Raw genomic sequence first — 12595 nt, forward strand, 5'->3', positions numbered from 1 at the left:
CTCTTTATTTTTACATGAGGTATGTTGAAAGGGGGCAGAGCTTTGATTGCATCTTGACTGGACCTCCCTGTCCCATCTGACTCCTTTGGGAAACATAGGTGGTGGGGAAGGGCCAGACCCAGGTAGTAGTCAATGCCTTGTTGAGGGAGAGGGTAATTAATAATGGAGCCTTTATTACATTCAGTGACCAAGTTTAAATGCAGTTCCCTGACAAGTCTTACAAAATCTGGGGAAAAGTCTAGGCACAAAATAAGAAAAAGTAGCTAAAATACTGTAAGGGTGGAAATACTAAGATGTAGAACAAGATTTAAGACCTTTAAAAGAACTTAAATTAAATACAACCCTATTACTGAATGCTAAGCTACTAGAATACTTGTAAGAGAGCAATTCAAGAGCACTCATTCCTCTGCTGGAAATCTGTCTTTGTTCAGGGGAGTTGAATTAGTTGCCCATATTCTTCAGCAGTTTTAGAGGAGAGGGTTACGCTTTCGCCTTTTGAAGAGACCCTCTCTGGATCTGGCCAAAGTTGAGAATATTTGCCTGGTCCTCAGCCTTCCTTTATGGTGAAGATTGTTGAGAGTGTAGTGGGATTCTATCTAGGGATCGCCCTACAGCAAATTAATCATATGGATCCTTTTCAGCCAGGATTCACATCTGCATTAGCTACCCTCATGGATGATTTGGGTTAGGACCTGGATGGGGGAAGGCCCCCCTCCTGGTCCTGTCAGATCTCTTAGCAGCCTTCAGTACTATTAACCATGGTATCCTTCACGATCTCCTGCAAGAGTTGGGAGTTGGGGATGCTATACTGCGGACACTTTCCTCAGTGGGTGGTATCAGATCACCCAGGCAGCTGCTCTTTGGGGGTGGAGGGCTGTGGGGTTCATCTTTCTCCCCCCATTATGTAACATCTCTATAAAACTTCTAAGGGAGAAGCTTATCTACCATTGGTTCAGAGTGCAGTACACTCACTCTACTGATATCCACTTGTACAGCATTACCCTGGGTAAGGCTGGGGCCATCGTGGACATCCTGCCTGGTGTCTGTGGCCTCTTAGAGTCAGGATGGGAAGAATCCTTGCAAGCTGGAGATTCTGGAAAATTTCCTGCCCCAGTGATAATTCTGGATAAGGAGTTACTTCCTCTAAAAGATCAGGGCTGTGATTTGAGAGTCTAGATAGGGAGGTGGAAGTTGTATTTTGGGGGCTTTGTCTAGCTGAAGCAAGTGTATCAGTTGTTGCTGTTCCTTCAATGTCCTGGCAACACTTTTATCCATGGCCTGCCACCTCTCAAATAGACTACTGCAATGTGCTTTACATGGGGCTGCCTTTGAAGACTACCCAGAAACTGCCATTGATGCAGAATGCAGCAGCTGGCCTGCTGGTGATTGTAAATGGCCAGGGCCATATAACACTGGTGTTGTGAGTGCCACACTTCCTTCCAATAGGTGCCCAAGTACAGTTTAAAGTATTGCTTTTAACCAGTCAAGCTCTTTGTGGCTTGACATCTTCAGGACCACCTTCTTCAGGTAGACCCAGCCCACCCAGTTTATATATCTTGAAAAGAATGCTGAGAATGTTAAAGCAGGGGAGGGGGGATGATAGCATGATGTTTCTCCAGGTATGCCCCAATGTTAGAAAGCAGCTTAGCTCTGCAGGTTCAACAGTGTCCTCTGACAGCCTTTCAGAGGGCAGTTTAGGCTGAGCTGTTCCGCAGAGCTTTTAACAGACAGGAAGTAAGGAAGGTGTTCATCTGTTGCAGGTTGGAGTAGGTTAGTTTTATAACATTTTTATGGGTTTTATGTAGCTTTGTAAAGCAAGATGTGATCAGTCTGTGTCAAGTTGGTGGTATAAAAGTGCCGTAAGTACATCAATAAACGTAGAGCAAGCTGGTTATGAGAATGAAGGCATGGAAAGGACACAAATATGCCGCCACTTGACTCAAAACCTGGTCTGCGATCTGCTACCAACCGCGTCTCAGAATGCTTAAAAATTTCTCTCTTTCAGTTACAAGCCCCAGAAACCTAAGTTGACGGTATGTTTCTAAAAAGAAAGATAGATGTGGTTCTCCATACAGGCTTCTATTCACATTTGTTGACCCAGTGAGTCTTTAGAGACTTCCCGCCAAAGGCCGCTTCTTCGATTAGATCTCAAGCTTCCAATGATATTTTATTTATCACATTTGTATCTCAGCTTTTTTCAAAGAAACTCGGGAGAGTTTTAAATTAGGCTGTGCCATTTTGTCCCTATGCATCTGTAGAGATTTATTACATTAAAGAGAAGAAGAAGGGGGAAAAAAAAGAGAGAGAGATTACAGTGCTTGAAATTCTTTATTGTACGATGTATTCAAGTATAAATCTCTGACTGGCACATCATTAACCATGATTTCGGCCACTATGAAAATGACAAGCAAAATGTTGGCAAGAAAGAAGACAAGCATCTAAATTAATGACTGGCAAGAGCACCTGCAGTTTTGAAGTGAACAGGAATGGCTCGAGATGAAGATTACCAGGAACGCCCCCCTCGAAAAAGAAACTTTGGCGGGGGGTCTGATGGCAAACTGGGAGCTGGAATGGGCACCAAGGAGCAGAATCTGGGCCGCTGTAAAGAGAAAAGCATTGCCCGTCCCACTCTTAGTCCTTATGGGGCACTTTCTGCTTTGGAATTCAGGTCTGCTTAAGGCAGGCCTGTGTTAATGCACAGCGAAACGCAGGTGGCAAATTCAGAAGGAAGAGACATAATTCAATATGCCTGGCTACTTGCTCTGAAGCTGGGAGCTAATTCTAAACTGAAGGTTTTTATGACTTTATACCTGGGGCCGAAGGAGGAGAATTTAGGGAAGAGGGTATCAGGTGCCATAGTTATGCTTTTCCCTGGTATGGTGCCTCCAGATGTTTTGGACTTCAACTCAAACAGAATCCCCAGCTGACGTGGCTGAGGGATTCTGAGAATTAAATTCCAATGTATCTGGAAGACACCTCATGGGGGAAGTTTGATAGCATGGGTAATTTCTTCCCCTAGGAGTTATATGGAGCAACAACAATCCACAACAATCAAATATATCATCTGTAGAACAATTTCAAAGAATCCATTTGTAGAACTGAGGCATCAGCATTACAGAAATAAAGATAAAGGATGGTGGTTTCAATATCCTTCATCACCAACCCTTGTGCACAAGGTGGCCCTTCCTTCCCTATCTTGCTAGAAATGCCAACAGTCCTCTGCAGGGTCCATCGCTATCCTTGTTTCTCAAAAGGAAAGGTTTCACAACATGCGAGAAGCTGACATCATCAGGAAGTCTTCATAGCTGATCCGTGCACTGCCCGTCATGCCAGTATCCTTCTCCCGGAAGGCTTCGGTCATGCTCTGGAGGAGAGTGCAGATCTGGATGAAGCGGTCCAACTGGATGCCAGGATTGGAAGCCTTCTGTGAATAACGGGACAGCAGCAGCTGGGAAAACTGGGGGCTCAAATTGTATCCCATTTGGCAAAGAGCTAGAAGGAAGGCAACAGAAATGTGATGGAGAAATGTGGCAAGGTTGGGCTGAAACCAATTAAACAGGCACCCAAGAGTTAATTTTTTTCCCCGATCAGTAATTCATTGCAGAAAAGCTAAGAAGCCATTAAGAAAGAATTCTAGTGACTGCTATGAATCAAAAGCGAGTCCTATTTACGGTGAAATCAAAGTTCATATTTTTGTAGATCTTTCTTTCTTCTGCCTGAACTATGCCGTGGCCTAGATCGCCCTCTCTTTTGGGAGAGGGCAGAAGCCTCATTGTGGGACTGCCTGTGCCCAATGGTTTCTGCCTGTCTCACTAGATCTGGCAAAGTGGGCATACCCCAGGTCCTATCAATGAAGCAGTGTCTCTGGTGGCCCCAGGAGGGATACCTTGACTGTCATGGCACCCCCCTCGAGATATTGACCACCCAAACCCTATTAGCCATTCAGAAGGCTAGAAAGACTTGGGTCTTCTCCCAGACATTGAGGCTAGGATGTTGATCAAGCTCTGGCATGATTTTATTTGATATGTTGATAATGTAATTTTTAGAGGCCTCAAGCCAGATTCTTTTGAATTGGATTTGTATAGTTTATTATGTTTTATTTCTGGGTAGTCTTAGGTAGATGGGAGACTATACAAATTTGTTAAATAAACAAGTAATACTTCTCTTGTCTTGGCAATAGATAGATTGGATATCAGATAGTATTACTCTGACAGTGTGAGAACTAACTGTAATGGGGAAAGACCTTGGGAGACAGGGCAAAGAGATGCTGCCTAGGGAACAGTCAGATAAGAGACTGTATAGCCCACAGCCAGATAGTGGGCGGAGCAAGAGGCTCAGAAGGGACCCTCCCTAGCTTCTCAGGCTGTAAAGGAGATGGCGGAAGATTTGTACTTTCAGACTTGCAAGATTCTCTTAATGTAGCCTTACAATAAAGTAGAATTAGCTCATCTGATCGTGTTTCCTGTCTGGTCTACCTGGGAAGACTTACACTAACTCTCACATAACCCACACTTAATCCCTGGGTAGAAATCCATCAAGCTGATGACTCAAATGCTTGGTGACAGAGTGACATGACTGGTATCTCTGCATAACCTGTAGCCAAGCATTCCAACATGGAAGAACTATGTAACAGGATTCTGTAAAACTGAGTTTTCTCACAATTCTTCCTTCTTTTTCCATCTTCTCCTCTGGCTGGACCCATAGCTGCCACTCTTGCTGACCCAGTTCTTTCTCTGCCTCCAAGCTCAGCCATTACTCCAAGGAGTCCTACATCTACCTTAGGGGCATGGCTTTCTGATCAATTGAATCAGACTGGCAGAAGAAGCTGTCTTATCATTAAATTACCGGTCCAACAGCTCAGTATTATTCTGATTGCCAGAGACTCAGTAGGTTTTTAAATGCCACGAATTGAACCCTGGGATCTTGTTCAGTGCAAAGCATTGTGGGATTGAGCCAGGCCCATAACAACTATGGAGCATCTGGGGTGAGCCAGAGGTAGATCCAGCCTTGGAGCAGAATTCTGGCTGAGGAACCATGGAAGACATAGAATCTGCCCTCAGATTGCCAGCACAGCTCTCAGAAATCCAACCCGTGGGGAATGTCATTTCTGCATGTTAAAGCCAAAATCAATGGAGAATGTAGCCACCTCCAACCCCAATGTCTCACCTTGGTGCAGTTCGTTACAGTTAATGCTTCCTGAATGGTCCCGATCGAACTGCTGGAACAGACTCCGCCACTGTTGTATAAAACGCCACAAGGCTGAAAACCCATAGAGATCCATCCGACCAGACTTGCTTTTATCAAACATGTCTGTGAAGACAGAAAGGCAAGAGTTGGGGCACCAAATGGTGATGTGGCATTGCCTATGTAGTAATTATTTTCCCCCAGCCAAAAACTGAAGGGGAGATGAGTGTCATACCACTTTTGCTGTTCAATCAAGTCTAAAGATTTTCACAAGGTTCCAAAATCTTGCCCCATCTATTTAACCCAGGAAAAAGTGGGAGGGGAAAAAAAGTCAAAGGCAAAAAAGCCCCCGTGTACCATTCTGAACACACTTAAAACCTATCTTCTGCCTCCAAGTTTATCCTGTTCCTTAAAATGCCATCTGTATATCAGTCTGACAGCAAGAGCAAGAACAGAGGGACTTGGCTGAAATTGGGAAAACGATTCTCCCTGCAACTTGCCACAGGCAATGGTAGAGTATCTTTTGGAAGCCATGTTTGTCTTTTAACCTGATTTACTGGTTTAGATACTGGGGAAGATATATATGCATGCAGACTTGTAGCTCCTATTTCTGTTTCAAATTACCAGCCATAGAACAACAGTGGAGAAAAACTCCAGTCCTCCTTCCTTTATATGGCGAAAGAAAAATGTGCTGTTGCAAGGAGGAGCTCCTTTGAGGGAAGGAAGCATCAAAGTCCATGAACTTCAAGCATAATTATGTAGTCATGATTATCCTTAGCATTTAATTATGACTAATTTGCAACGTTCGATACCCGCTGCATATATTATGTGCAGGTAACACACATTATTTCTATATTGCAAATTAATGTTGCTGAGGCAGAGAGAAGAGTGGATTGCAACCCCAAGAGAAAAGGGTCAAGGGAGTCTCCCAATTCACCTGGGTCATTCCACTATACTGCTGCTCTCTTTTCTATTACATGCTAAGCAGCCTATTACACTTGTTTCCTTTACTATTTCATGGATCTCCAGCTTTCAGATCTTCCAAAGGAGGAGATATTGAAGGAGCTGGAAACTTTAGCTCTAGGAAAAGATAATGGAGAGGGATAAGAGAACAAGCTTCAAAGACCTGAAGGGACATCATTCAGACAAAGGGCAAGGCTGAAGTCATCCCAGTGTACAGGACACAGAATAATGGTCACAAATTACAGGAAGGCAGTTTCTGGTTGAATGCTAGGGAAAAAATGCCCTAATGGTAAAAGCTAGGGCTGTGCAACTCTTCAAAGAAGGGGTTTGCTTTGATGAAAATTTGAAACTTCCTTTGAAATGGCTTCATGAAGCAACATGAGCCTTTGCCTCTAAAAATGAAGAGAACAACCATGCTGCTTTATTTTGCAGCCTCTCATTTAATTAATTAATTAATCAATATGCTGCCCATCTCCCCCAGAGAGTGACTCTCATCAACCTCCTCTGGCACTTGCAACAGCCAATCTTTTCTTGCCAATCTGCAGAACCTGCACAGAAGCTCCCTTCTGCTGGAGAAGGCGGGGGTCTCCTTGCAGTTTTCTCCAGCAGCACTTGCCAAAAACAGAATCTCCTCCAGCAATTAAATCTGGTCAGAAGACCCTGCCAGCTTTCACAAGTGACAAAGGTAAGAGGCGGCATGAAATGCTGCACTGAGACACAGCCTGTTGCTTCTTTGCTTCAACAAAAAGAATCAGGCATGCCACTGAGCTAAATCTAAGCCAGTTTGCAGAACCTGAGTGAGAACATTTGGCCAATGGAAGCAAAGGCCTACAAGGGCAATGAACCCCTTTCTTGGATCTGTCCAGACAGAGGCTGGGTTGCTGCTGGTTGGAGATGCTCTAATTTGCATTCTTGTACCAAAGGGAAAAGAATTTGATGGCTTTATTGATCTCTTCCAACTCTAAGTGAGACGAATAAGTAGGAATTGACCAGCAGCTTAGATTCCTCCAGAATGATGTCTGAAAAGACTGGATACTCTAGCATGGATACAAAATAAAGATATATCATGTTGATTCAAGGAAATGCAAGTATAAGGGAAGCAGCAGATTCTATTTTGTTCATATCTAAATACAAGCACATTTTAAGAAAATATTGCGTGGAATCTTTCTGAAATGTCAAGCACGGGCACATTTTGTTTTCTGACAGCTACATCCTAGTACAGAATAGCTTTAGAGACTCTGACGGAGAATCAGATGCACTGCAGTTCCCAGCACGCTTTTCACACACACTGAGTATAAATTCTTTTAGCCTGAACTCACTCATCATCATCAAGCAAGTATCTTCGCTGAAAGCAGACCAATTGGAGTTGACAAGGGCCTGCCTGAGCTCCTTGGTCGAGATATATCCGCTGCGGTCAGCATCTACACTCTGGAACCAAGAGAAAGCTTCTGGGTCCACACCAGGGGGAACATGGCCTGCTTGGGAAAGAACAACATATAAAGAGCATATAAAGAGAACGGCAGTGCCTTCCACCAGAGCATGCCAAGCACCCACCAACATCGACAGTAAACATCTAGCAGGCTTCTGCCAACTGGAGCAGGTGAAATCAGAATCAACCTTGTCCTCATTTCCTGAGTCAGCATTTTTTCCCAAAAGGGGTGTGGGTGGATATGTAAAACATGAGTCCTGAGGAGGAAAGTTCACTCAGGCAATGGGATGCAAAATCTTGTAAAAACAGAAAGGAAATAAATGAGGTCTCTTCCAACAGTTTGTAATGTTGAATGCAGACACGGGGAAGGCACATTGCTTCAGCAGGATTCAAATGTTGTTCCATTTAGGAGGCATCTGCACAGCGGTAAAGTTTTATTTCCACCCGCCAGGAGGGCAACTGTGGTGCTTTTCAGTTCACACCTTGGAACCTTAAATAATGCAATAGGAATGTCTTTCTGAACCACTGGTCTAAATGGAGATGAATAATTCAATTAAGGACCGTTTCTCCAATTCTGCAAGACAAAACAGGCCCAAGGGCTCCAGGTGCACAATGAGCCCCATAAAATGATAGATGTCAAAGACAGATGGCTTGTTCCTTAATGTGTAGAGGGAGCCTTGGAGCCACAGACAAGCTTGACTCCTTTGGGAGACGGTTTTATCTCAAAGGCGATCAAAATGGGATGTCTGTAAAACAGAGGCACTATTCCAAAAATGCTTGCAAAATGTTGCAAGCCCAGAAAAAAATGCTACTTGACTCACAACCTCCCACATGGAGGCTTGTGGCTTATATGTGGAGGGAGAATTGAAATTCCAGTTTTCTGAAGTTTCTTAGCTGCCTACAGATTTGTAACTCTTGGTCGACACCAGAGGCTTGATGAGAGATGCTCCAAAGTAATGACAAACCAACAAGTGACAAAACACATCTCTCACTTCAGTGTGAAATTCCAGATTGGTGAGGTCTGGCGATCTCAGTTTTTGTAAAAGGGTGACAGAACACTGCAGTGGAAAAATGCAGATCTTGAGTGTCAAGATCAACCTCTTCCTAGGTTGACCTAGGAACCTAGGTGACAAACTTGATTTGAAATTTTCGCTAGCTAGAAAAAGAGTTGATACTGCAGCCAATGGGAAAAAAAAAAGATGGCTGGAAGAGCAATTCCAGATGAACCAGGAGACCCTGGTGCAACAATGCATGGCTTCCATCACATCATGACAGTTAAACTGAAGGCACATTCTCACCAAGCATCCTACCACTCACCTCCAGAACTGCCTGCCCCGTAGGGTCCAGGTTGGGGGGCACCATAGGGATTAGCAGGCTGCCCATATGGCCCTCCTGGGGCTGGGCCACCTCCATACATTCCACCAGAAGGGCCAGAGGAAGGGTATCCATAAGCTCCTCCACTGGATGGTGGTCCATATGGGCCTCCAGGCGCTGGGCCCCTATACGGCCCCCCAGCAGGCAGTCCACCTCCATACTGTCCTCCGGGGTACCCACCGTGGGGAGCTCCTGGAGCCTGTCCTGCAGACCCAGGGAAACCCTGTCAAGGAAGGAAGGGAGGAGCTGTGAAAGAGCAGACGATGAATCAGCACGGGCCTGGGCTTCTCACTCCTGTTTCTGAGAGTCCATGCACAGAAATTGGTGATACAAACAAACAAACAAGCAGTCATTGTGGAAAAGACACACATTACATGATTTGCATCATTTGCACGATGGCATCCTACTGCTGTGATTTCACTTGACCCCCTGCCAACTCTAGGAAAGGGTCGAGGAAGAGGGCTTTTTCTGCGGTGCCCCCCCCCCCCCCCCGTGGAACAGCTTGCCCACTGAGGTGCGGGCTGCCCCCACTCTCCTGGCCTTCTGAAGAGATGTAAAAACATGGCTACGCCACATGGCCTGGGGGCCTGATGGGGGCTCGTATTGCTGGAACTGGCTCGTGGGATGATAGATACTGCTTCCCCCATCTTCTTGATTTGTATATTGCTTTTATAGATTTGTTATCTGTGTTTTAATTGGGAGGTATTTATATTTTTATTGTTTTTATTGTCTTGGTTTTTAATTGTAAGCTGCCCAGAGTCACCCTCTGGGGGAGATGGGCAGCATATAAATTTAATAATAAATAAATAAAAATAAATAAATAAATAAATAAACTCATCAATTTATCAGGGCAAGTGGAGCTTAAGCACCATATTTTGGGGGTGGGGGGCTGATGAATTCTTCAACTCTTCTTACTATTGGAGAAAAGGGAAGCTATTCTTTTGGGTAGGAAAATACAAGTGCAGCCGTAAAACAGACATTTCACATGCAGAAGATGTCAAGTTCAATCTTTAGCCTGGCTGCCAGGTTGACAAATGCAGGATGATATACAGTATTCTTTCTATGGTAATGTGTATTTAAAATAAAATCTCCTTGACACTGAGTTTGACTCCCAGCAACCATGAATTTAAGCTTCACTAAATAACAAAGAGCTTTTCCTGTCCCACAAGGCTTAGAGGTTTTGTTCCTACAACATGCTGAACTAGGTCTGAGAGCATGAGTTTAATGTGTTGTGAAAATACCAGTTAATTAAACCCCACAACTAACCTAGAGGAGGAGGTTTATCTTAGCTCTTTAACAACCCCAAGGCTAAACTAACTCTGCTTGGTTAACTGTTCTCTCCTATTGGGGAGGAGGAGGAGGAAGGAAGACTATTCCTTCCTGCTTACAAGACAGACATGAAGTCTGAATGTATCTCTGAAAAAATGGGGCTTCTCTAGTTGCTCCATCAGTTTCCTTATTTATACCCCCACAACCCAGGGTACGGGGGTGAAGTGAAAAAGGGGCAGAGGGAAAGATGGGAACCCCCCTCCAGAATCTATCCACGGTGGCTTTGGCCCCTGTAGATTTTCCCCACTTGGTGCAATGAAAAAACGAAGCCTCCCATCTCCTTTGTGGTGATACCTCAGAAAACGGTGCTTGCCGTCCGGCTGAGTGATTTGTAGTCATGCACTGCCGGCCCACAGGGATAACTCAATTGCCTGGCAGAGTGGATGACTCAGTTAATAATTTGGCCACCACGTCCAGGTGTTCAAGGAAGAAATCTGAATCCATGTTGTACTCGGAGCGGAATGTCATTAGGAAAGACTTTCCCAAGAGTGCCAGAAGACAAAATCTCCACCATGGATGCCAGAGGGGGTCAAATAAGGCTGGATTCACATATTGCACTAAGCCACGTGATCCTGGCTTAGTGCAGAGCATGAATCTGGGCTTTAGTCACATACGCCTTAGCATTGTACGTAGATCAGAGTTTTAAAAAAATCTGATTTCGTTGCCACATGCCCGTGAAGGCCAGGTTTCTGACATGGGGATGGAGCAGACGACACTGGCTGAGCAGAGGCAGAAAGGAGGCAGAGCTGCGCGGGAGGTGGATTTTCGCGAACGCGCTTCTCGCATCTCTGCAAGAGCAGCTCTGCCGGTCACAACCTTCCTCTTACCTTGCAGCTGCAGCCACTGCTTTCCCCAGGGTCCTGATGTGAGAGTCAGACCGCCCGGAATATTTTATGCATCTATTTATGTAATTCAGTTCAATTTATACTCCTGTCCAACTTGCATAAGCAACTCTGGGCGGCGAGCACCGCTGAAAACGTCGATATAATAATACAACGTGAAAATGAAAAATAAGAAAACGCGACAAGTGTAAAATGGAAAAAGGAGTAAATGTGCTTCTGCGGCGGCAGGTTGCAGCCAACGTGCCTCCAGGTCAGAAGAGCCTCCAGGCGGCTAAACCCCTCACGCTTACCCATTTTAAGGGTCTGGTTTTATAAGTGCTTCATAGTTGTTTCATTGTGCTTATTGTGAGCCATCCAGAATGGGGAGAAGAGGCGGCATACGGAGGCCCGTCACCCTGCAGAAGAACTGCCAAGGGTGGCACTCACACAACCTGTCTCACTCGCTTGCTGAAATAACCAACTTTCTGCGCTTGCGCAACACCCTGAGCATTAACTAATGCCTGGTCCGCCCAAGAGGCTTAGTCAGGGTTTCGCAACCTCAGCAACCTTACCATGGGTGGACTTCAACTCCCAGAATTCCCCAGCCAGCATGGATGGACTTCAACTCCCAGAATTCCTCAGCCAGCGTGAACACTGCCCAACTCTCCTCTAGGGAGTTTCCTTCCATCCCTTCCATCCCCATCCCTTCCTCAGCTCCCACATATGACATCACTACGCCATTGGCCTGGCCATGACGTCACTGAGAAGCCTGACTCGCCTTCTTGTCTGGACTATCCTGCCCGCACTCCCCCGCCCCCGTTTCCAGTTGCCTAGGAAACTTCCAGCCCCTCCAAGAGAGAGCCCACTGAACGTCGCCTCAGTAACGGGGGCTCCCGTCAGCCACCGCGGTGGGATGAGCTTGACGCCTTTTTTCGCCCGTACCGCGCGCGCGCGCGCCCGCCGCCTCACCTGTCCATACGGGTAACTAGCCGCCATGGAATCTTCGCCTCTCCCCCTTCCTCCTTGTCGCGTTGGTACGCCCCTCCTCCTTCGCTCCGCCCCCCACCCCCGGCCTAGTTAATTGGACGAGAGGATCCCCGCGTGGAGCGCAGACTTGGGCGGATCATCTGTCACTCACCCGGGTGGGCGGGGCTTCGTGAGCGTGAAGCCTATAAAAGGAGAAGTCGCCTTTCGTCCTCTCCGAGTTACTGAGTTGGAGGTTCGTGGGCGGGGTTTTGTGGCAGTCCATAATATTCCACTTACGGCGTCATTCCTTTGTTGTGTTCCAGTTCTGGTTTGCATCTAAGTGCAAAGCAGCGGCCTGTGCGTGTTTGTGTGTCATCTAGTGTTATTCCCCCCCATGTTCACACCAGCCCTGTAAGGTAGGCTGGTCCCAAAGGACCGGTAAGCTCCAGTCCCAAGTGACGGGTGGCATCCTTTAAAGATTAATATCTTTACTATCCTTAATCATTCACGGTCTGGGTTTATCTAATAG

General features: G+C 45.8%; 1 protein-coding gene across 2 annotated transcripts; it reads right to left on the bottom strand.

The window, feature by feature from the left end:
- Positions 1 to 2309: 2309 nt before the first annotated feature.
- On the bottom strand, positions 2310 to 12147 carry PEF1 (penta-EF-hand domain containing 1). Of its 2 annotated transcripts, none has more exons than XM_007420290.4 (5): positions 12070 to 12147; positions 8894 to 9173; positions 7467 to 7622; positions 5167 to 5310; positions 2310 to 3492 (listed from the first exon to the last, which is right to left on the bottom strand). In XM_007420290.4, the coding sequence occupies exons 1-5, from the start codon at positions 12094 to 12096 to the stop codon at positions 3263 to 3265; spliced, it is 837 nt and encodes a 278-aa protein (XP_007420352.1). In that variant the 5' UTR covers positions 12097 to 12147; the 3' UTR covers positions 2310 to 3262. The 2 variants fall into 2 exon arrangements, with proteins under 2 accessions (XP_007420352.1, XP_007420351.1); XM_007420289.4 differs by having other exon boundaries at positions 7467 to 7625.
- Between the last annotated feature and the right edge of the window lie 448 nt (positions 12148 to 12595).

This window comes from Python bivittatus, unplaced genomic scaffold (genome assembly GCF_059951505.1).
Source record: "Python bivittatus isolate LINGU-HERP-01145 unplaced genomic scaffold, Pbiv_v1 ctg000040_np1212, whole genome shotgun sequence".
NCBI classification, from domain to species: domain Eukaryota; kingdom Metazoa; phylum Chordata; class Lepidosauria; order Squamata; family Pythonidae; genus Python; species Python bivittatus.